Here is a 24,029-nt window from a genome sequence, read left to right on the forward strand (position 1 = left end):
CCCGCGTCGGGCTCTGTGCTGACAGCTCAGAGCCTGGAGCCTGTTTCAGATTCTGTGTCTCCCTCTCTCTGACCCTCCCCCGTTCATGCTCTGTCTCTGTCTCAAAAATAAATAAACGTTAAAAAAAAAAATTAAAAAAAAAAAAAAAGAACTAAGATTCAAAATTGGGTCCAACTCTGGGACCTAGACCCCAAGCAACTGCAGTAAGCTTCCCTTGAGAATTTAAAAGAACAGGGACGCCTGGGTGGCTCAGTTAGTTAAGCATCTGACTCTTGATTTCGGCTCAGGTCATGGTCTCCCAGTTTGTGGGATAGAGCCCCACATTAGGTTCTGTGCTGACAGTGCTGTGCCTGCTTCGTATATTCTCTCTCTCTCTCTCTCTCTCTGCGCCTCCCTGGCTCTTTCTTTCTCAAAACAAACAAACAAACATTAAAAAAAAATTTAAAACAACAACTAAGAAAGGGGCACCTGGGTGGCTGAGTTGGTTAAGTGACCAACTCTTGGTTTCAGGTCAGGTCATGATCTCACGGTTTGCGATCTGAACCCCGAGTCAAGCTCTATGCTGGCAGTGCAGAGTCTGCTTGGTATTCTCTCTCTCTACCCCCTCCACCATTCACACTGTGTCTGTCTCTCTCAAACAAATAAATAAGCTTAAAAAAAAAAAGTAAGAATGTTAAGTATAACCCTGTTAGATCAGCTTCACATCCACATCCGTTCCCAAACGCCTACAATGTCCAGGATGACTGACATACTCAGCATTGAGATTAGAGCCGCAGATAATAAGGAATAATTACAGGGCTTTAAAGAGATAAGTATCATAGTAAAAAGGAAATCTGTAAGGAAGAGGCTAGTCAGGGCACTGCTGGACAATCTAAATTTGAGGTGGCAGAGACCTGATGTAGGGTGACAATACTAAAAAGGGAAAAAAATTTTTTTCAATTATGGGAAGCAATGGGATTTGATGACAAACTGGATGCATGAAATAAAGAGAAACAAACCTAATAGAACCCACCAAAGTTTAGGCGGCCATGTTTTGGAGAACACAGAACTGCTAACAGATTCAAGAATGCTTTGGTTAGAGGTGCCTGGGTGGCTCAGTCGGTTAAGCGTCCGGTTTTGGCTCAGATGGTTCGTAGGTTCAAACCCCACATTGGGCTCTGTGCTGACAGCTCAGAGCCTGGGGCCTGCTTCAGATTCTGTGTCTCCCTCTCTCCTCTGCTCCTCTCCTGCTCCCATTCTCTCTCTCTCAAAAATAAATAAACATTAAAAAAAAAAAAAAAAAAAGAATGCTTTGGCTAGACTAAGTCAACTTACCACTTTGTTCAAATTCAGGCCACTGGAATTTGGGTCCCGCCCAATGGCCCAAAGCAGGCAGTCAACATCTGGAATCGTGGTCAAGGTGGGATTCCTACCAGGAATTGAAGTAACCATGCAGAGTTCCAAGCCTGAGGAAGTCTTTTTAACTTCCTTGACCTATTGGCAAATAAAATTGTGTTAATTGAGGATAGGGAGAGAAGAAGGAAAGCAAAGAGGAAACTAGAATCCTTAACATTTAAAAGATCCCCACTGAATCCTACATGTGGATCCTCCATGCTGACACATTCACTTTTGCCCAAAGGCCACCAACATGGCAACTCCCAGGGGCCAAGACGGTTTCCTAAGGTGGCCCAAATCACCCAGCCAACGGCCAGAAATGTCAGCTGGAAGCTCGTGTCAACACCCTAACACTTCAGCCTAAAAACAAGGTATTTTAGGAGTGCCTAGGTGGCTGAGTCGGTTAAGTATCCAACTTCAGCCCAGGTCATGATCTCAAAGGTCATGAGTTCAAACCCCACATCCAGCTCTTACTGTCAGTACAGAGCTTGCTTGGAATCCTCTGTCCCCTGTGCTCTCTGCCCCTCCCCTGTTCACGTCCTCACTCTCTCTCTCTCTCTCTCAAAAATAAATCCTTAAAAAAATTTAAAAACAAGGTATTTTAAACTGTGCCTCTTAAAAATGGTGATAAAAATTTAAGACACAAATATAAGCACAGTGACTCGCAACTACAGCGTGGGGAGGAAATGGGCTGTAGTAGCATCACTAAGACACTTCCTCACACCCCACAAGTGATATTCTCCTAGATGTTCTTAATCAGAATGAGGAGAAGGTGACAGTCGAGTCAGAGAAGCTGGTGCATGTGGTTTAGTAAAGATCCTAAAGGGTGCTGACCCCACTACCAGTTTAGTACTTTTACAAATTCATAAAGCAAGTTCACATTTATTATTTTACTCGATAGGACCATCGCCGAGAGGGGGCAGCCATGGGAGAAAAATGCTTTTATAAGCCTAATGCTCCAGGAAAATTCTGAAATTTAGTGATTCCCTAAGAAGTAAAGTACTTTATAATTTGATCCATCTGCAAAATTCAAAAGGGTCTGCTTTAAAAATAGATTCCATAATATTATTTCCTCAAAATATAAACTCGGAAATTAAGGATGTTCAATAAGGCATTTGAGCACAAAAAAAATGAAGTTTTAGTTCTAACTAAATTCAACTACCAGATTTTTAATCTTTTATACCTTGGCTTCACTAATATATTGAGAAATACAGCTGTGTAGGATAAAGAAAAGAATTGGTAGTAGTCTAGAAAGGGAACCACTGGTGGGGGTAGACACAGAGTTTGTGTTTATAAAACACTCAGGTGAAGCCGAAAGCAGAAAGTGTGATTCACAACATACAGAGGACCAAGGGCTATCAGCGTGACCTGGGCTTGGGCATACCTGTGAGTACTTCAGGACCTCTATGCCAGAATTCTCCAGCTCTTCAGTGCAGTTTGAACTGATAATTGAATCAAAATTTCTAAGTACCTGTATACAAACAGAGCCACCAGAGGGATGGGTGGTGGGAAAGGAATAAAATTTGATTAAAGATACGTTACATGATTCAAAGGGGCACCTGCACTCCAATGTTTATAGCAGCACTATAGATAATAGCCAAAGTATGGAAAGAGCCCAAATGTCCATCAACAGATGAATGGATAAAGATGTGGTGTGTATACACACACACACACACACACACACACACACACACACACACACACACAATGGAGTAGTGCTTGGCGATCAAAAAGAATGCAATCTTGCCATTTGCAGCAACATGGATGGAAGTAGAATATATTATGCTAAGCAAAATAAGTCAGGCAAAGAAAGACAAATATCATATGATCTCACTCCTATGTGGAATTTAAGAAACAAAACAGATGAACATAAGGGAAGGGAAGCAAAAATAATACAAAAACAGAGAAGGAGACAAACCATTAAGAGACTCTTAAATACAGAGAACAAACTGAGGGCTGCTGGAGTGGAGGTGGGTGGGAGGATGGGCTAAAGGAGTGATGGGCATTAAGGAGGACACTTGTTGGGATGAGCACTAGGGTCTTATATATAAGTGATGAATCACTAAATTCTATTCCTGAAATCATTATTACACTGTATATTAACTAACTTGGCTTTAAATTTAAAAAAAAAAAGATATGTTACAAACTTGGGAGCCAAGTATCAGTATCCTCCCTCCTATCTCTTTCTTCATTCACAGCCGTATTGTAAGTAGAGTTTTAATCTATTTTCCTACGTCACCACCAATGTCTGTATTACGTCTGACTTCACCAACTCCAGTTTTAGAGTTAAACAGGCAACCTTCAGGCTTCTACTATCTTTGCCATGTCCTTCTCCTCACAAACTTGCTCCTCTTTTCCATAATTATATCTTGGGACCAAAAATTCTCCTTCCTGTTTCAGTATTCCAGGGCAGCTTCCACTCTGATATGATTTAAGGGAGGATCTCTCTAGCAAAATCTCCTATCTAAGCAGAAGAGTCAAGAGCATGGCCTTGGAGATTTCTTTGTGACAAACCCCAGACAGGGTAAAAATGGGAGGTTTTGGGGCACCTGGGTGGCTCAGTCGATTAAGCGTCTGACTTTGGCTCAGGTCCTGATCTCACGGCTCTTGAGTTCGAGCCCCGTGTTGGGCTCTGTGCTGACAGTGCAGAGCCTGCTTAAGATTCTCTCTCTCCCTATCTTCCTCTCACTCGTGCACATGCACATGCACTGTCTGTCTGTCTCTCTCAAAATAAATAAACTTAAAAAAAAAAAAAAAGGTGGGAGGTCTTGAGTCATTCGTAGGATAGTTCTAAAACGGAGTTATACCAGGACAGGGAAAAGAGGGAGAATAAGCCTGATGCATTGGGGTTTAGGGAGGGCAGGAAGGCCAAGTACAGATGCAAATGAGCCTATTTTCCAAGTGCAGGAATTATGCACTCTATTGGCAAACTGCTGCAGCTTGTTTCCTTATTCTCCCGGGGGTTAATTATATGACAAGTCTCAAAGGCAAAGAGAAAGTTCCTTCGAGTATATGTTGACCTGGGTTATCAGTTTCCCTTGTCTCCTTCTATTTGCTCAAATAATCAAGAATTAGAACCATAGCATCTGAGTGGTTAGGGATCTGATAAATCCTGTCCTCGAAGCATTAAATGACTTACCCAAGTCACATGCTTGTTAAGGTCAGTTAGATTCTTAGGCCAACACTCTTGCTATTGCCTCAAACAGGTCTCTGAAAGCTCTAGTACTGTACCAAAATCCAGTGGTATTTCCATGATTAATTTAAAAATATAAAGTAACACTTCACCAGGTAAGACACAGAGGCTGCATTTTAGCAGAAAAAAACTGTTGACCCTTGAGCACACGTTTGGACTACATAGGTTCACTTATATGCAGATTCTTTACAGTACAATTCTGTAAATGTATTTTCTCTTAGGATTTTCTTTTTCTTTTCAAGTAAGCTCTACGCCCAATGTGGGGCTTGAACTCATAACCCCAAGATCATGAGTCACATGTACTCTACCCACTGAGCCAGCCAGGTGACCTTCTCTTAGGATTTTGTTAGTAACACTTTCTTTTCTCCAGCATACTTTATTCTAAGGATTTGATATATAATACACATACAGGAAGCGCCCAGGTGATTCAGTCAGTTGAGCGTCTGACTTTGGCTCAGGTCATGATCTCACAGTCCGTGAGTTCAAGTCCCACATTGGGCTTGCTGCTATCAGCACAGAGCCTGCTTTGGATCCTCTGTTCACCCCCCCTCTCTGTCCCTCCCCTGCTTACACTGTCTCTCAAAAATAAAACATTAAAAAATATATACATAACACATTTATGAAATATGGTAATTGACTATTTATGTTATTGGTAAGGCTTCATGTCAAGGTTAACAGGAGGCTATTAGTTTTTAGGGAGTCAAAAGTTACACTCAGATTTTCCACTGCACAAAGTGTCTGTACCCCTAACCCCCAAGTTGTCCAAGGGTCAATTGTACTGGCCTGGGCTTTCTAAGATCTTAGCTGACTCTCAGTTATGATGCTAATTAATAGTCACAAAACCTTGCTTGGTCTTAATTTCATCTATCAATGGCATTTCAATAAGATGATCTATAAGCTGCCTCTAGTATTATTATCTTTATATTGTGGTAAAAAATACATGACATTAAATTTACCAACTCAACCATTTCTACAGATACAGTTCCGTAGTGTTATGTATTTTCACTTTGTGGTACCACCCATCTCCCAAACTTTTCTCCTGTCCTTAGACAATTCCCCATTTCTTTCTGCACCTAACCCCTGGCAACCACCATTCTACTTTTTGTTTTTCTGAGCTTGACTACTCTAGATACCTCATGTAAGTGGAAATCACATCAGATACATCTTTTTGTGACTGGTTTATTTTACTTGGCATGATGTCCTCAAAGTTCATCCATGCTAGAGCATGTGTCAGAATGTCCTTCCTTTTAAGGCTGAAAAATATTTCATTGCACAGATATACACATTTTGTGTATTCATCTGTCTGTCAATGGACACTTGGGTTGCTTCTACCTCTGGGCTATTGTGAATAATGCTGCCATGAACACAATTGTGCATGTAGGTTTGGTAGGTTTTCTTTTAATACAAAGAATTTAGCAAATTTTTTTGACTGAGTGTTAATAATCTAACACTACCTCCTGACCATGTGAAACTGATTTCCAGGATAAGAAATTAACCCGACAGTCTGTTCAATTTAACTAATATTTATATTTAAGCCTGCATGTTTCCTTACTAAGGCACCTGATATTATCTAGCACTTCATGAAAAAAATACCAACCAGTTTGATGAAATGAAAATCATTATCATCTACTGGCAGCTGGTAAGGACATGAGGCCCAATTCAACAGCTCCTTTGTGGTTTCACACAGAACAAACCAACCAACCTCCACATGCTTTGGACCCTAATATTTAATGACAACATAGAATATTTTAAGTGTGGACTTTTAAAAGATTAACATCAAGCAAAGGGAAGGGAAAAGGACAGAATTTACCTTATCATGGCGTATCATCAGCGATGTCTTTGAACCCAGAGCAGAAAGAATCCCAGCTATTTCTACAGCAATGTAACCCGCACCGACAATGACGCTGCGACTAAAATGAGATAGAGGGTTAATATTTTTGTAAATAAACTTATTTTGGAACAGTTTTAGATTTACAGAAAACTTGAAAAGATAGCACAGAGACATCCTGTATACACTTCGCCCAGTTTTTCTACAAGTTAACATCTTGCATAACCATGTATCAATCACCCAAACTAAGAAATTGGCATTGGTACACTGCTATTGACTAAACTCCAAGCTTTACTCAGACTTCACCAGTGTTTCCATTCATTTCCTTTTGCTGCTCCAAGATTCAATCCTGGATACTACACGGCAATTTTACATGGAAAATATCCCTTTGTAGAAGGGAAATAGATTGTTAGTTGTTAAAAGTTCTTTAGCCTCATTTCTTCAGAGAGAAAACAAACAAAAAAAAAAAACCTGACACTAGAGATGATACCTCATGAGGGACCTTTGCACCTAAAACTAAAACTGGCAACATGCTCACCACAATTCTTCCCTGCTCAGAACTTCTCCTTGATCATTATTCAATTCTACCAATCTTTGCAATAGGTTAAAGGCCAATTAAAGCAAGCCATTTAAGTTGTCAGGTCTGAATTAAAACTAGACTCCCTGCATAAATTTTGGTCTAAGAAGGCATCTTAAACACTAGATAAATGCTGACAGAGGTCAGAATCAGTGGTGGAGAAGGTGATCCTGGGCCTAGAGCAACGAAGGGTACTTCCAAGCTGCAGCCTACAAGGTAAGTGCAGAGCCATCCCATTCAAGGCTGGAGTTCTTGAACACTTTAAGCACAGTCCTCGAACATCTTTATAACGCTTGGATAAGAAGTAAACCATCTGGGGGCACCTGGGTGGCTCAGTCGGTTAAGGGTCTGACTTTGGCTCAAGTCATGATCTCATGGTTGGTGAGTTCAAGCCCAGTGTTGGGCTCTGGGCTGACAGCTCAGAGCCTGGAGCCTGCTTTGGATTCTGTGTCTCCTTCTCTCTCTGCCCCTCTCCTGCTTACACACACACACACACACACACACACACACACACACACTCTCTCTCTCTCTCTCTCTCTCTAAAAAATAAACATTAAAAAAAATTTTTAAAGACATAGGCCATCTGGGAAGAACAAAGGAAACTCTTCTTTACCACCTTCTAATGGTAAGGTATCCATGTGGTGAGTCTGTGCCATCAGAAGGCTCTGATCTAGATAGAGGATGAAGTGTGAACCCAAATGGTTGCAAGTCAGCTTATCTCACAACCCAGGATTTGACAAGAGAAATGTCTACATAGCCTGGAAACCGATGAACAGTTCTTCTTCCAGTGCTACCTCCCTCTTTTCTACTATACTTGATCTCTTCTCCTTTCTTTGGGTCTTCCCTCCCCTTCTTCTTCCCCTTACCCATTTTTCTTCCCCAAACACTTATCATTACTACTTTGGTTAAGCATTGTACTAGGCGGGGTGGGTAGCAGCTCCCACCCTAGAGGAATTCCTGAGGGGAGACACGTGCCGGCATGTGCCAAAGCACAGAGTCACCAGTTAGTGTGTGCAGGGTCGAGGACTCAGAAAACACTCTGGATTCCTGAAAGATGAGCAGCTCCTACAGGAGTTGAGGATATTTCTAAGCAGAGGGGACATATAAGAAACAGGTGTAAACAAGCTAGCTTCTTCAGAGAACTGTGACCTCAGTGTTTTGCTCTCAGCTCCCAGAGGCACCTCTCTTCTACCTCTTACCACTTTAGTATCCCCCAGAAATGATCTTATATCCTCCAAGTTCCCAGAGCATGTCTCATCATTTATGGCCCTTGGAACGACTTGGACCACAACATTCCACAGGTCAATGCCCCGGCCTCCATCCAACCATAAGTGCAATGAGGGAGTGCCTGGGTGGTTTAGTTGGTTAAGCATCTGGCTCTTGATTTCAGCTCAGATTATGATCTCACAGTTCATGGGTTCAAGCCACGTGTCGGGTTCTGACAGTGCAGAGCCTGCTTGAGATTCTCTCTCTCTCCCTCTGTCAGAATAAATAAACTTTAAAAAAAAAAGCCCAATGAGGGCAAAAACTGAATCATACAGCCCATAGCACAGGGTACCTTACCTACAGAATCTGTTCTTTCTTTAATTACTTACTTACCAAATTAACAATGATAAAGGACTCTTACAAAAAGAAGAAAAAAAATTGTTCATTCAGTTCCTATGTTCCCAGAGTCTTTTGTTTCTAAAATGCATACATTCATTTATTAAATTTGTATTGGTAGTATTAAAAATTTTTTTTTAATGTTTATTTTTGAGAGAGAGACAGAGTGTGAGGAGCGGAGGGGCAGAGAGAGAGGGAGACACAGAATTTGAAACAGCCTCCAGGCCTGAGCTGTCAGTGCAGAGCCCAACACAAGGCTTGAACTCATGAACCACAAGATCGTGACCTGAGCCAAAGTCGTACGCTCAACTGACTGAGCCACCCAGGCACCCCGCTAGAATTTTTTTAAATGTTTATTTATTTTTGAGAGGGAGAACATGAGCAGAGGAGGGACAGAGAAAGAATCCCAAGCAGGCTCCACACTGTCAGGGCAGCACCCAGCATGGGGCTCGATCTCGTGTACCATGAGATTATGACCTGAGCTGAAATCAAGAGTCCAACGCTTAACCAACTGAGCCACCCAGGCACCCCTAAATCATTTATTTAAAAATTTTTAATGGACAAGTATCTATAAAGAAGCTTCTCTGAGGGTGAGTCTAGATTGACTTACATCATCCAAACATGACAAGTCATGACCACATTTATGGGAACATTCTCACATGTGTCATCATTCAATCCTAAAACCAAACAGTACAGGGTGGATCGTGAGGGAAGAAAAGCTGTTCTCTAACATAGTTGTATGCCCTGCAGACAGCAAATCTAAAAAGACTGTGCTTTTCTCAAAGCCAGAAGATGGCCTGATCCAAATATCTCAATGGGAGGTTTTCATTGCAGCTATGGAACTGCAGAGAAGCCCTCCTGCCCCTTATTAACTGTGGCTCCAGATCATTAAAGGTAAAGGCATAGACATGGATCATTAGTCACCCTCCACGAAGGCCTTTAGAAAAACACAGGATTAAGACCTCAACTGGACTGGCAGCACCACTGAGGGAGCAGCAGAATTGAGCAATACTGATTCCAGCGTGAGTGCTACTCAGAAGGGGACAAAGGCCAGTCCCTGGGCCAAAAGGGTCCCTCCTCCAGCCCCTACATGTCCTTGCTTATCAGGAGTGAAAGGAAGCTCCCTCCATCTAGAAAACCCGCAACTGGCAGCTTCTTCAAATTAGAGAAACAATCTTCCTCAGTATATTTTTTTCTCTATGTATCTAAATCCATGACAAATTTATACTAAGGTTTTGGACAAACACACATAAAGGACAAATTCAGAAAACCTATTTTTTTGTGACAGTGACAAAGCCTTCATTCATGGAGATTCCCTTTGCACTAGCTGCTTTGGAAACCAGAATCAGTTACTTGAGACACATTATCACTTGATGCTGTATCCAGGTGAAGAAAGAAGATCATTTTAGGACTTTACTATTTATTCTCCAAAACCACCCTATATTTGATTCTGGTCCAAAAAAGTGCAATGAAAGATCCAAGTCGTTCACTGGGGTATTAGTGGATGAGATACCCAAAGTTGAAAAAAGAGAAGTAGGAGAAGACAATTCAAGGAATGCCTGCATTTAATGGTTGGGAAGGGGAGGAAGAAGAAATGTTAGCTAGAGAGACTGAGGAAGAAGGAACACTGAGGTTGGGAAGGAAACCAACTTACCCAGGCAATTCTTCCAGTTGGAAAAATCCATCACTGGTAATTCCTAGGCTGGCACCTATATAGGAAAATGCAATACAGATCACATAGACTGAGCTTCCTCTTGTAAAACGACATCAACGTTTTGTACAGGACCCGGACATTTTCTCAGCCATCACATTCTGTTTCAACAAGTTTTATCCAAGTTTCCACTTGGGAACCTCCCAACCCAGTCTTCCCTGAGTGCACATTTTTGTTCTGTCTAGGAATAAAAAAAGAGCAGTAATAACCACCTTTAACATTTCTCTGAGGAACTAGGATCTTCTTGGCCGTCATGAATAGACTGTCTGTCAGCTCTGCTTCGCTCTCCTGCCCCTTGGCTCAGCCTCAACCCTCTTCTCCATTTTTCTTCAAAAGTTTCAACCAACTCTTCCCTCACTGCAGATGACTTCCAAATATCCTAGTTGTGACCTTCTCCCTAAGTTCCAGTCCCATATTTCTAACTGCCCTGCCACATAATTCTACTTTGCCTCAAACTCAGTACGTTTAGAACTAAACCTTATGTTCCAACCGTATCCCTCTCTCAAGTTCACCAGTTCAGTTAAATGGACCACCTTCCACCAATAATCCAAATGAAGTCCTAAGTTGTCAATCTGTGATTCCTTCTCTCAAGGGTCCGCCACAATATCTAATCAGCCTGGGTAGCTCAGTCGGTTAAGTGTCCAATTTTGGCTCAGGTCACGATCTCACGGTTCGTGGGTTTGAGCCCCACGTCAGGCTTGCTGCTGTCAGCACAAGAGCCTGCTTCAGATCCTCTGTCTCTCTCTGTCTCTCTGCTTTCTGAGAGCTTTCTGAGCTTTCTCTCTCTCAAAATAAAAAAGCTCTCTCCCCTGAGCTTTCTCTCTCTCAAAAATAAATATTTAAGAAAAAAAAATTTGCACTTTGCTAAATTCAAGGCACCATGATGAAAAGACACATCCTGATTTCAGGTGTGATGAATACACTTTTTGTAATGTGTCCTGAAATACAGTACCTGACTCTCCCTTCTCAGAGTCTGTTATGCCCGTTCTCTTCTCTGATGCTGGCATGGAGCAGTGGCTCAGTTAACTGTCTGCAGAACTGAGCTTTTCCCGTATAGGTCAGATGCTAATGCTGGGCTTCGTAACCATGTCTTCACCCCCTGTACATTCTACTGTGACAGCTTCCTAAACTGATCTCCCTCCGCTGTAAGTCACTGTCAGATTAGTTTTCTAAAATTATCACTTAGATCTTGTCACTACCCTATTTATAAGCTAACCATTATTTGACCCAGTTGTCATGAATTATAGATTCCTTCACTTAACTCTGTAAGTCTCCACAATTTGGCCCTGACCCTCTTCCAGTCTCAGCTTAATGAATTTGCCCCCAGAACTTCAGTGCTGGAAAAACTGGTTGAATTGGCTGAATGTCCTTCGAAGACATCTTTATTACCCACTGGTTCTTTCGGTCTTCCTCTTCCTCAGCATATACCGCTCAGTGTGTGAGCCCCTTTCCTGGTAAGTTGTTTTGCTTTATGCCATCCCTTAGTAATCTGTCCCACCTGTGAACAACCCAAGGCTCACTGCCTAGAAAACACCATCTAGGGGAGCATCTGGGGGGCTCAGTCAGTTAAGTGTCCAACTTGAGCCAGGTCATGATCTCATGGTTCATGAGTTCGAGCCCCCGCATCAGGCTCTGTGCTAACAGCTTGGAATGTGGACCTTGCTTCAGATTCTGTGTCTCTCTCTCTTTCAGCCCCTCCCCTGCTCTCTCTCTCTCTCAAAAATAAAACTTAGAAAGAAAGAGAACAAAACTTGGAACACTTACCTTTTATTTCTTTGCATTTGTTTTTATTACAGGTTTTAAATTAATAAATGTATGTATCTTAAAAATCCAAAAAGCACAACAGAGCATCTAGTGAAAAGCAGAAGTCCTTCCCACCCTCAACCTCTAGGACCCTCAGAGAGTCAGCATGACAGGGCTTAGAGTATCCTTCCACACATATTCCAGTGTGTGTATAGTCTCCCTGCCTTTTCAGAAATTTCAGAAAGACACAAATTGGAGCATACTACACACGCTGTTCCACACCTTGCTTTTTTGACTTATCAATCCTGGAGACTGTTTCATATTAGGATGCTTATGTCCAATCTTCCCAACTAAATTTTAAGGTACTTGAGAACAGCATCTTACTATCTTTTATGGTAGTTGTTCTTGACCTTTTGGGAGTCATGAACCCCCTTTAAAAACCGGTGGCAAGTTTTGGATCCTCTCCTCAGAGAGAATAAAACACATAAATGCACATACGCTCAAAATTTCCCATATAAATTCAGATTGGTCACGAGTCTTCTGAAGCCAATCCAGGGAGAATACAGAATATGTATAAGCTATGATCACCACCCAGAAAGACCTTATAATCTAGTTGGGGAGAAAGACATGAACAATGTTTCTTACGTCAGAATAAGGCAGTATGTTCATGGCTCATCCCTGTGTGCACAAAATGCAAGAGCAAATATGACTACCTGAAAATACTTACTACTTTAATTCTAGAATTCTCTATGTAAGAAAACTGCACACAGAGGCTTAACAGGTAATTAAGTTTCATCCCTACAAGATTTCACTCCCTTGAGCAAAAGAGTAACTCAAGACCTGTCTTGTAAATAACAATCCACGTGACAAATTCAGGCAGATGACAATCTCTGCCATGCTGAGAAGGAAAGGAAGAGACTCTTTGCTGATTTTTCTTCCTGTGTTACTTGTAGTATGTATGCGTTTGGAGCTAGAAGAAATATCTTTCTTCACCCCATCACGAGCTACCACTTACCCCAATTACATCTAGGTTCTGCAGAGACTTTCTCTCATGGCTGTGTGGCCTTGTCCAAGAGAAAGAACTGATATAGGCAGATCCCCTGGCATGGCTTGTAAGGTTGAAGACAACAGTAAACTCCTCTTGACTCTTACCAACAAGCATTTGCCTTCAGAAGACTCACCAGGGATCTCGCTCTCCTGAGGACGAGAGGGCACGCCACCAGTGGCAATCAGGATGTGAGGAGCAGTGTATTTGTTCCCACTGACTTCTACTGTGGGCTTGGGATCACTTGTGAATGCTGCATGGCCATGGATGATTTCTATATGGGACTGGAAAAGGAACCGTGACATCGACATTAGCCTGTTCTCAACATAAAAACACCTGTGGCAACTTATCAGCTCTTTCCATTTCTCTACAGAGGATTTGGATTTTACATTTACCAATGCCAAGACAGCTCTCTAATGTTTTAAGTTTCTGCAGAACTTCTGTTAATTGATACTTAGGTAAGGGGGTTGCCAGTTGATTGCTGGAAGTGTACCTTAAGAAGATGCTATCTTGGGCCAAAATCCAGAGACTGAAAAATAAAAACATGTGCAAATCACCTCCACAAGGAAAAACGCTACATCCTTGTCCCCGGGAATTGAGGGAGAAGGTCTTCCTCACTTGCAATGAAATCACACTGAAGAATGGCGTGTCTGGAGGAGGGACAGAAGGCCGAGAAAGACAAAGGATAAAGGTGAAGGGAGTAGAGGCAAAAGAGGGATATTTTGGCCAAGGAAGGAAAATGCAGTGCTTCTGTTTTCCTAAACAAAATGGAAGAACCAGAAACATGACAATGAAGTTCGATGCTAGAGATGTTGAGAATGCAGACTCTGGCATCCTCTGAGCCAGGGCCTCCATCTAGGGACTGCTGGCAAGCTTCTGAAGCCATGATACATGCATTGGCAAGCAAATGTGGGCGACTTACCAGGATAATGGAATCGTGGAAGCCTGATCACAAAATAGCATGTTTTAACATTTTGGAACATGCTTGGTTCTGAATTAAGTTATTTCCTCCTTTCCAAACAGCCCTTCAGGTCTGTTTTATAGATGCCCTGCTTTAGCCAAGCTGACTTGAGATCAATGCCAGAAGCCACAAGAGAAACCTTCCTTCAGAAGACAAAAAGGGTATGGGTCAACCCGCAATAACAATCATCTGGGGGAGGAACTGATACAATGTTTATTTTCATTTCCTAAGATATTTGACAGAAGGTTTCCTTTCCTCTTCAGAATTTGTGCATCAACTGTAATTCCTTTCCCATAAGGTCACACATAGTTAAGTTCTACGACACCAAGATTTGTTGTGTTTTGTTTTTTGCTGTTTTCTGAGTGATTTTCCTGTCTCTTCTGCAAAAGTATTTTAGCTTGCTCCATTTAAAAAAAAAAAATTGGGGGCGCCTGGGTGGCTCAGTTGGTTGAGCGGCCGATTTCGGCTCAGGTCATGATCTTGCTGTCCGTGGGTTCGAGCCCCGCGTCGGGCTCTGTGCTGACAGCTCAGAGCCTGGAGCCTGTTTCGGATTCTGTGTCTCCCTCTCTCTGACCCTCCCCCGTTCATGCTCTGTCTCTCTCTGTCTCAAAAATAAATAAACATTAAAAAAAATTAAAAAAAAAATTGATGTGGATGTTTTAGTATAGTGAGTGGTACCTCTACCATGTCTAACAGCCTTAAAATCTCTTGTCACCAGTGTAGAGGGCACTGAAGGCCCCAAATATTTCTCCCTTGAATTGGGGAGTAAGGTCAGAAAATATCACCCTCCAAAAAATAAACCTAATGAAGAAGAATTGACCTAAAAATATATGAGGTTAGCCATCTATAGAAGTAACTCATCCTAAAAATTGATTTATAAACATGCTGCCATGGGACTATGGTGGCCCAAGTATCACTAAGAATCTACAGATTGAAATATAATCCAAGCTGTGCAGAAATCTTAGAAACTGCAAAGTGAAACCACAAAGGCAAACAAAGGGTGGTGGGAAATATGCTGTCAAGAAAAAGCACAGCTGGAAGGTGCACCATTTATCAATGCCACCAGCAGTCCCGAGTTGAAGAAGTACGACACCTAAGCACTAAAGCAGAAAAAGCCTCAGACTAACAAAGGACCATATAGATTTGCTAAAGGCAGACACACCCTTGCCCAGTGTTCTTAGGCAAAGTAATCAGACTTCGTTCACAGAAGCAACTGTCTGAGCCATAATTTGGTCTGTTGAGCAGATCTAGTCACCAAGGACGAGGTTGCTGTGAACAAATGAACGACAACTTTCCAGCCAGACGGTACTTCTGATTTTAATGAATTAACTAGCATATTGTTGTGTACATCAATCTCTTGTGTTTTTGGTTTCTGGAACTAACTGGAGGGCCAGACCTACTCAAGGTACAGCCATGCTGTGACACCTGGTCCACCAATCATAGCATGCACTGCCCACTCTGTAGAAAAAAGACTGGCCAGGGGTGCCTGGGTGGCTCAGTCGGTTAAGTGTCTGACTCTTGATTTCAGTTCAGGTCACGATTTCACAGTTTTGTGGGTTCAAGCCCCGCGTTGCTTGACATGTTGATTACACGGAGCCTGCCTAGGATTCTCTGTCTCTTTCTCTGCCCCTTCCCCACTTGCACTCAGTCTCTCTCAAAATAAATAAATTTAAAAAAAAAGAAAAAAGAAAAAAGAAAAAAGACTGGCTTACTGAGACATACACTTCTGTTCTGGCAGGTCAACCTAAAATCATTAATTGCAAAAGAAAGAAAAGAAACGAGATATGTGCGAAGGTTGTGTTTTTGTCTGGTCAGATTAGTAGCATACTCCAACAAAGAATAGCTCCTTCTTCAGAGTTCCCAGCACACTCACCTTGGTTAGGTTATTTTGATAGATGGTATTCAGGCGGCTCACATAGGCATCACGCTTTTCCTTTATAACACTGTAATGAAACTTAAGTCAGTACTGAGAAACAAAATTCTCTTCTTTCAGTTAGCGAGTAGGGCACCTGTCCCTGAACGCCCCTATCAGCAGAGAATGACACACACACAGAAGAGTCAATAAGAACCCCATGAGTGAGTATCTCTGAAGGCAGTCACCCCTTTCCCTGCCAAATGCAGAGAACCCTCATTCTACTCCAAGGAAAATGTTCGGTAGACACCCACAATATGTAAATGTTTTTCTGTAAAGAAGATAAGGACAGCTGCTTTGGCACAGTGCGTAAGTACTTGGTGGCCACTCAATAAATATTTGTTGAATAAATGAATGATTTTGCTAAAATTCTGAAAATTTGATGGCTTCTACATGTTTATGGCAGTTCCTTAAAAAGTTAAACACAGAATTGCCATTTGACCCAGCAATTTCATTTCTAGGTACAGACCTAGAAGAAATGAAACCAGGGATTTGTAGGTCAAGCATTATTCACAGTAGATAAAAGGTGAAAACAACCTAGAAGTCCCCTGAAGGATGAATGAATAGACAAAATGTGGTATGCACACAAGGGACTAGTATGCAGCCTTAAAAAGGAATGAAACTCTGAAACATGTCACAACATGCATGAATTCTGAAAACATTATGCTAAGTGAGATAAGCAGGGGGTAAAAGAACAAATATCATACAAAGTACCTAAAACAGGCAAATTCATAGAGACAGAAAGTAAAGGAGTGATACCAGGGGCTGGGGGGAGGAGCTGAGGAGGTATTGTTCAATGAACACATTGTTTCTGTTCTGGATGGTGGAAAAGTTCTCAAAATGGATGGTGGTGATAGCTGTACAGCACTATGAATATAACTTAATGGCCCTGTACTGACAACTTAAAAATAGCTAAAATGGACTTTGTGTATTTGAAAACCATTTTATTGAGGTACAACTGACATACAAAAAACAGTACATATTTCCTGTATATAACTTGGTGAGTTTAGAGATAAGTATATATCTCTAAAACCATCATCACAATTAAGGCCACAAATATAGCCATCACCTCCAAAAGCTTATGTTATATATACTTTACCACAGGAACATCCTCCCAAAAAAGTTTATGGCTCATTAAATTATGAAAGAAAAATATTAATATTGGTAAACAGAACCTCTAAGCATTAACACTTACCGCCAATTGAATTTACTCTCACAACTTTGAAAGCCATAATCAACATGATCGTGCATGAATTCAGAATGGACAGCCGTGTTCCACATTACCTGTAAAAAAAAAAAAAAAATCCCGCAACAACAGTAGTGCATGAGTCCTGAGGAAAAAAAGAAATCATGCACAAAAGGTAACCACATAAAAGCAGATAAAAATACTGAATTTTAAAATAAAAACAAAAGTAAACATTTTTTTTATGTCTATTAAAATTTAATAGTGAAATTATCTTCCAAGGTGTTTATAAAAATTAACGTCCCTACCAAGTCTGTGTAAGAGGATTCTTTTTCCACATTTTCACAAACACATAATACTGTTCTTTTTTTTTTTTTTTGGATTGTTAAATAGTGTCCTACTTTTATTTTTTTTTTATCCAATATATGAAATTTATTAAAAGTAAACATTTTAAAAGAGAAAGTTCAGAAATATGACCAGACAGGTTTTATAGGGAGGCTACTGAAATGTTGGGGGATATTACTTCTATTAACTCCCTATTTTATAAACTCTATAAAAGCAGGATGTTATAAGACTCATAGTCCTTCCAGTAAAATTTATTACTGCTTACACCCTCTTTTTAACTTTCAGACTTCCTGAAGCCCTGTCTTTTGTGATTGGTGCTGGGAAACTGAATTGCATCTGTAGCTTTAAAGTAATTTAGAAGATGCTCTGAGATAAAGATGAGGACTGAAAACCTTAAGAGAATAAATCCCTATCACATACTCAGTACCTATGAACATGTCCTTGTAACGATGTGTGTAATTAGACATCTGGAACTCAAAGATTTGTTGCACATTTCTGTGGAATGCAGCCTGAAATCTGTAAAGGCCTTTTATGCCAACTCATCATCAAGGTAACAGAATACAAGATAGCATCCAGAACTCTATATGACAAACTATCAGTTTTCTTTGTCAGACAATCCTGAGACTCCATTTTTGACAAGTCTTTGATTCCTTCTTTGTACCGTTCTCTCTTTATGCCTAAAAATGAAGAACTGATGGCCTTGCTGGATTCTGTTGTTGTTTTTTAATTTTTTTTTTTTTTTAAAACATTTATTTACTTTTGAGACAGAGAGAGACAGAGCATGGACGGGGGAGGGTCAGAGAGAGAGGGAGGCACAGAATCCGAAACAGGCTCCAGGCTCTGAGCTGTCAGCACAGAGCCCGACGTGGGGCTCGAACTCACAGACCGTGAGATCATGACCTGAGCCAAAGTCAGACGCTTGACCGACTGAGCCACCCAGGTGCCCCCGTTTTTTTTTTTTTAAGTTTATTTTTATTTATCCTGAGAGAGAGATAAAGAGCAAATGGGGGAGTGGCAGAGAGAGATGGAGACAGAATCCCAAGCAGGCTCCGGCTGTCAGCCCAGAGCCCAATGCAGAGCTCAAACTCACGAACTGTGAGATCATGAACTGAGCCGAAGAAAGAATTAGATGCTTAACCCACCAAACCACCCAGGCGCCCTGTTTATTTTTTAATTGAGGTGAAACTCATTTAATATAGCATTAACCATTTTATCTGCTAGATGGTCTATCTTAATGCACATGAAAGGTTTCTTAGTACTACAAAATAAAATAGGTTATTTTAAGAAACATTACTATAGGGGCGCCTGGGTGGCTCAGTCAGTTGGGCGTACAACTTCAGCTCATGTCATGATCTCACAGTTCATGAGTTCAAGCTCTGCATCAGGCTCTCTGCTGTAAGCTCGGAGCCTGCTTTGGATCCTTTGTCTCCTTCATTCTCTGCCCCTTCCCTGCTCTCGCTCTCTCTCTCAAAATAAATAAACAAACAAACAAACAAACAAACATTAAACAAAAAATTTTTAAAAGAAAAGAAACATCACTATACCTCATCTCCTCATGAGGGGCAATATTTATTTACTTCCAACTTGTATTATGTATGATGCTATAGCCTCAGACACTCTCTGGAGAAGGTGCTGTATATGAACCACATTGGGCTTCTAGGCTCATCCTAATGAGGGTAGTAGCAGGCCTACCCATCTGATTCCTTCTGTGCTGCTACCCCACTCTACCCTCCTGGAGGGAAGTTACTCTAGGCTTCAACCTGTTCTAGAAAACAAGAGGCAATTACCAACTGATCTTTAAGAATGCAAAAGCACTTTGGGGCGCCTGGGTGGCGCAGTCGGTTAAGCGTCCGACTTCAGCCAGGTCACGATCTCGCGGTCCGTGAGTTCGAGCCCCGCGTCAGGCTCTGGGCTGATGGCTCGGAGCCCGGAGCCTGTTTCCGATTCTGTGTCTCCCTCTCTCTCTGCCCCTCCCCCGTTCATGCTCTGTCTCTCTCTGTCCCAAAAATAAATAAAAAATGTTAATAAAAAAAAAAAAAAAAAAAAAAAAAGAATGCAAAAGCACTTTGAAGTCAGTAGAGCCCTATGAAAATATAAGGTAAATGTCCTGCACATGTGATCATAATAGAAGGAATAAATGAAACATAATATATGGCAACAGGGGCGCCTGGGTGACTCCATCAGTTATGTGTCCAACTTCAGCTCATGTCATGACCTCATGGTTTGTGAGTTCAAGCCCTGCATCGGGCTCTGTGCTGACAGCTTGGAGCCTGGAGCCTGCTTCGGATTCTGTGTCTCCCTCTCTGCTTCTCCCCTGTCTCTCTCTCTCTTTCTCTCAAAAATAAATACTTAAATAAATGTTTTTAATATATCGGAACAAAATATTACAAATTCAGGCCACTATGCCCAGGTAATATTTTTAAATAATGAGGTAGTGCCTATTAATGGATTAACTACCATAACTGGTTTAAACTACATAAAACCACCTTATAACTGATATACATAATTCATATATAACTGCATGACTTCAATTAGAACAGATTCCAAAATCTAAGACTAAGAAAAAAAAATAACTGAGGAACTGTCCCACAGCAAAAGGGAAACTTTCCTATGATTAAAAAACACCTACCCACACTAGGGAACAGATTACAAAAAACCCTCCTGGAATTACTCTCTGTTATGTGTCACTGATGAGATTAGGAATATTTGCTTACCTGTTACCAAAAAAACACCAATTTAGAATGTAATCTCAGTAACAAAAGGTTGTCATCTGGGATTATAACATGTTTTGAAAGTACATTCAAATATGGAGTAAAATTATTTGCAAGTATAAGCAAGATGCAGCTTTGGAAATAAGAACTGCCATTTCTTCCTCTTCGTCACAGGTAAAGGACAAGTTCATTCAATGTAATCTGTACCACAGATACTAGGAGCAAATATCACCACAGGTAAGCGAATCCATGAGGCTACAGAATTGAATAAGAATACTTTAGAAGATTCCATTCAGTAATTTAGATTGAGAAAAAACAATTCTGTGCAGATGACCAGTCCTAACTACTAGACCTAGATATAATCTCATTCACTCACTCAAAAGAAATAAATCAATGCATTGCTTTATCAAATATGTGAAAGGACTGTGGAAGAAGAAATAAAAATTCTACCTTTTTGGGTACACATCCAACATTCACCTAAAAAAAAAAAAAAAAAAAAAAGGACAAATTTTAAGAATATTAAACCATCAAACAAACCTGAAAGAAATGAACCCCAAGCATCAACCCAGGAGGCTTCCTTAAGTTCTAAGTCAAATTTACAGTACTTCCTTTTTTCTACTATGGAGTTAGAAAAGATATGAATATTCTTTTTCATATCTTGATGAGGCAGAGAATTTTAGTCATTAACATTTTTTCAAGAAAAGCAGTCACTGAGAAAGAGGGGGAAATAATTCCATGTCCAGGGGCTATGCAGTGCAGGGACCGTATCAGTAGGGAGGCGGCCAAAGCCTAAGCTTGCACAGAACCCAGAAGGAGAAAGCAGAAGAGAAATAGCAGAGGAGGTAAGAAAACCCACCAGCTGAATAAGGGCAACTGAAACATCTGAGCAGCTATTCTAGGGGATTTCTGGGAGACTTATCATGGCATATGCTGGGTAAAACATTCAGAATGCCCCTCTGAAAAAAATCTCTAGCTGAAATCTACATAACTTTTCAGGACCAAAGGATAATGAAGAATCAAACAATAAGGTTCATCCATGCTATTGTATGTATATGTGTGTGTATGTGTCCATGTATATATGCTTGCAGAGACAGACCACAAATTTGATTCTTTTTTTTTTAAAGAAATTATTTTTTTAACATTTATTTATTTTTGAGAGAGCGAACAGGGAAGGGGCAGAAAGAAAGGGAGAGAGAGAGTCCTAAGCAGGCTCTGCAATCATAGCGTGGAGCCAGACACAGGGCTCCAATCTCATGAACTGAGAGATTATGACCTGCGCCGAAATCAAGAGTAGGATGCTTAACCAACTGAGCCATCCAGGCACCCCCACACATTTGATTCTTAGTCTTCTAACAGCCAAAACACAAAGGAAAACACAGATAGTTCTAAGATTTCACATAAAAACTAAGCAGCTGTTTTCAGAAAACAACTATTCGTACCCTTTATAGAGAAATTCTTCCCAGCAGTCCATGTAAACAAGCTGTGATATATGTTTACATATAAATTTTTGTTTAGATCTGTTTATTTCCTTTGATCACATGCTAAAATTTATAATATGGGGGGAAAAGCTAGGTTAAGAGTAAGACTAATTAGAATATAGACCGCAATTAGAGACCCCTCAGCTCTGGAAATCTGCCATGTAATGTATATTCTAGATACCCTTTAACCTTATAAATACTGACTGGGAAGTGTTGGTGACGTGTTGGCCACTACAACAAAGTTAGGAGATTTAAGTGAGGTCTCAACTGCAGATCCTTTAAAAAAAAATCAGCATGCTCACTCCTGTCTATTGACAGAGTAAAGACTGAATATTTAAATACTGGTGCCTTCCAGACACAATTTACATCAGGTGCTTACAGCTCTGCTGATCATGACCATAAGGAACTAGACTCGTTCCCTGTAAGCCCAAAGAATATAAGCCTACATCTTACAGAATATTTTCCGGGCACCCTGGGGTGAAATCTGAACTACATATGCACTTGCCAAGGGACTTTATTTGAAATGCTAGAGTAAAAGAAGCCCGTCCAAATCTCACTGAGACGTGGAATACTTGAAAAACAAGGTCTTAAGAACAGTCACCTTCTATTCCTCTAGCTGTGCTACTTGCTAGCAGCATACCTCCTGCATTTTCATTTTAACATTCTTATTTCCTATTATTCTGCACTCAGGAATTATAAAAGAGTGAGTTATGTTTTGTTTCTATGCAGTTTCAAGTTATCAGTCATCTGGAGGGTTTTTTCCTAGAAAGAGACAAGTCATATACTATCTAGTGGTAGACTTGGATTTTTTTTTTTTTAATTTTTTAATGTTTATTTATTTTTGAGACAGGGAGAGACAGAGCATGAACAGGGGAGGGGCAGAGAGAGAGGGAGACACAGAATCTGAAACAGGCTCCAGGCTCTGAGCTGTCAGCCCAGAGCCCGACGCTGGGCTGGAACTCACGGACCGCGAGATCATGACCTGAGCCGAAGTCGGACGCTTAACTGACTGAGCCACCCAGGCGCCCCTGGACTTGGATTTTTTTATGAGATTATGCTACAATAAGGAGTCAGAAGGCAACAGAAGTAGGAACTCACAGGATTGAGAGAAGGGTGCAGAATTCAAGCCCAGCAAAATGAAGGACTCACACCTACAGCAGCGTTACAAGCAGGCTATTCAGGAAGCACTTTCTACTAGCAATCAGAATAATGTATGACTTTCTCTCTCACTGTTTCCTATGTGGTAGAGGAAAGGAAGATAGCTGAATCCCAGCTCCATGGTGGCAATGATTTTAGCATTAGACCTGCCTTTTCCAGCTCATTTGGCAGGCGAGGTGCTTCCCAGTCTTTTTTTTTTTTTTTTTTTTAAAAGGCCTGTCTGTCTACGTATTTTTTTTATTTTTAATTGAAGTGTATTTATTTTTGAGACAGAGAGAGAGAGAGAGTAGGGGAGGGGCAGAGAGAAAGGGAGAGTAAAGCCTGACTGGAGGCTCAAATTCACTAACTGTGAGATCATGCCCTGAGCTGAAATCAAGAGTTGAGTGCTTAACCTATTTATTTTTTTAATGTTTATTTATTTATGGGAGAGACAAAGCTCACGAGCAGGGGAGGGGCAGAGAGGGGGGGGAGAGAGAGAGAATCCCAAGCAGGCTCTGTGCTAAACAGATCCTGATGTAGGGACTTGATCCCACGAACTGTAAGATCATGACCTGAGCCGAAATCAAGAGTCAGTTAACCAACTGAGCCACCCAGGCACTCCCTCCCAGTCCCTCTATCCACAACTCTATACCCTGCAGTTCACTCACTAAGAGGCTTCAACAAGGACAGACTACAAAATCGATGTCTCTAAAAAGAGAGATGATCTCAATATACTAAATAAATACACTCCATTTGTCCTATAGTCAACTCTCTCCAACTTCCCAGGAACCTTTAAAAGCAATTTAAAAAATTTTTTTTTTCAACGTTTTTTATTTATTTTTTTTTTGGGGACAGAGAGAGACAGACAGAGCATGAACGGGGGAGGGGCAGAGAGAGGGAGACACAGAATCGGAAACAGGCTCCAGGCTCTGAGCCATCAGCCCAGAGCCTGACGCGGGGCTCGAACTCACGGACCGCGAGATCGTGACCTGGCTGAAGTCGGACGCTTAACCGACTGCGCCACCCAGGCGCCCCTAAAAGCAATTTAAATCATCATAAAGCATTAAATGTTCTGAACCACTCTCACACATCATCAATTTACTCATGTACATTTGACACTATTTAAAAAGTTTGGAACATGTTTCTTCTAAGGCCCAAGATGGCCCGACTCACTGGTTTCAAGTGTTATGAATTTGATTTACTTTTTAGAAGTTTCTGCCTTTTTGACT

At 41.1% G+C, this 24,029-nt stretch overlaps 1 protein-coding gene across 1 annotated transcript in view; it reads right to left on the reverse strand.

The window, feature by feature from the left end:
- GSR (glutathione-disulfide reductase) overlaps nt 1-24,029 on the reverse strand; it is a 45,153-nt gene that overhangs the window by 9,184 nt on the left and 11,940 nt on the right. Inside the window, exons 2-9 of the mRNA XM_042934455.1 lie at nt 20,636-20,662; nt 17,142-17,230; nt 15,908-15,977; nt 13,210-13,357; nt 10,229-10,283; nt 6,378-6,477; nt 2,759-2,845; nt 1,315-1,473 (exon numbers count right to left, since the gene is read on the reverse strand). Coding sequence (XP_042790389.1) covers nt 1,315-1,473; nt 2,759-2,845; nt 6,378-6,477; nt 10,229-10,283; nt 13,210-13,357; nt 15,908-15,977; nt 17,142-17,230; nt 20,636-20,662 — 735 coding nt within the window. The remainder of the gene's footprint in view (nt 1-1,314; nt 1,474-2,758; nt 2,846-6,377; nt 6,478-10,228; nt 10,284-13,209; nt 13,358-15,907; nt 15,978-17,141; nt 17,231-20,635; nt 20,663-24,029) is intronic.

The sequence above is a fragment of the Panthera leo genome, chromosome B1, assembly GCF_018350215.1.
Source record: "Panthera leo isolate Ple1 chromosome B1, P.leo_Ple1_pat1.1, whole genome shotgun sequence".
Classification (NCBI taxonomy): Eukaryota; Metazoa; Chordata; class Mammalia; order Carnivora; family Felidae; genus Panthera; species Panthera leo.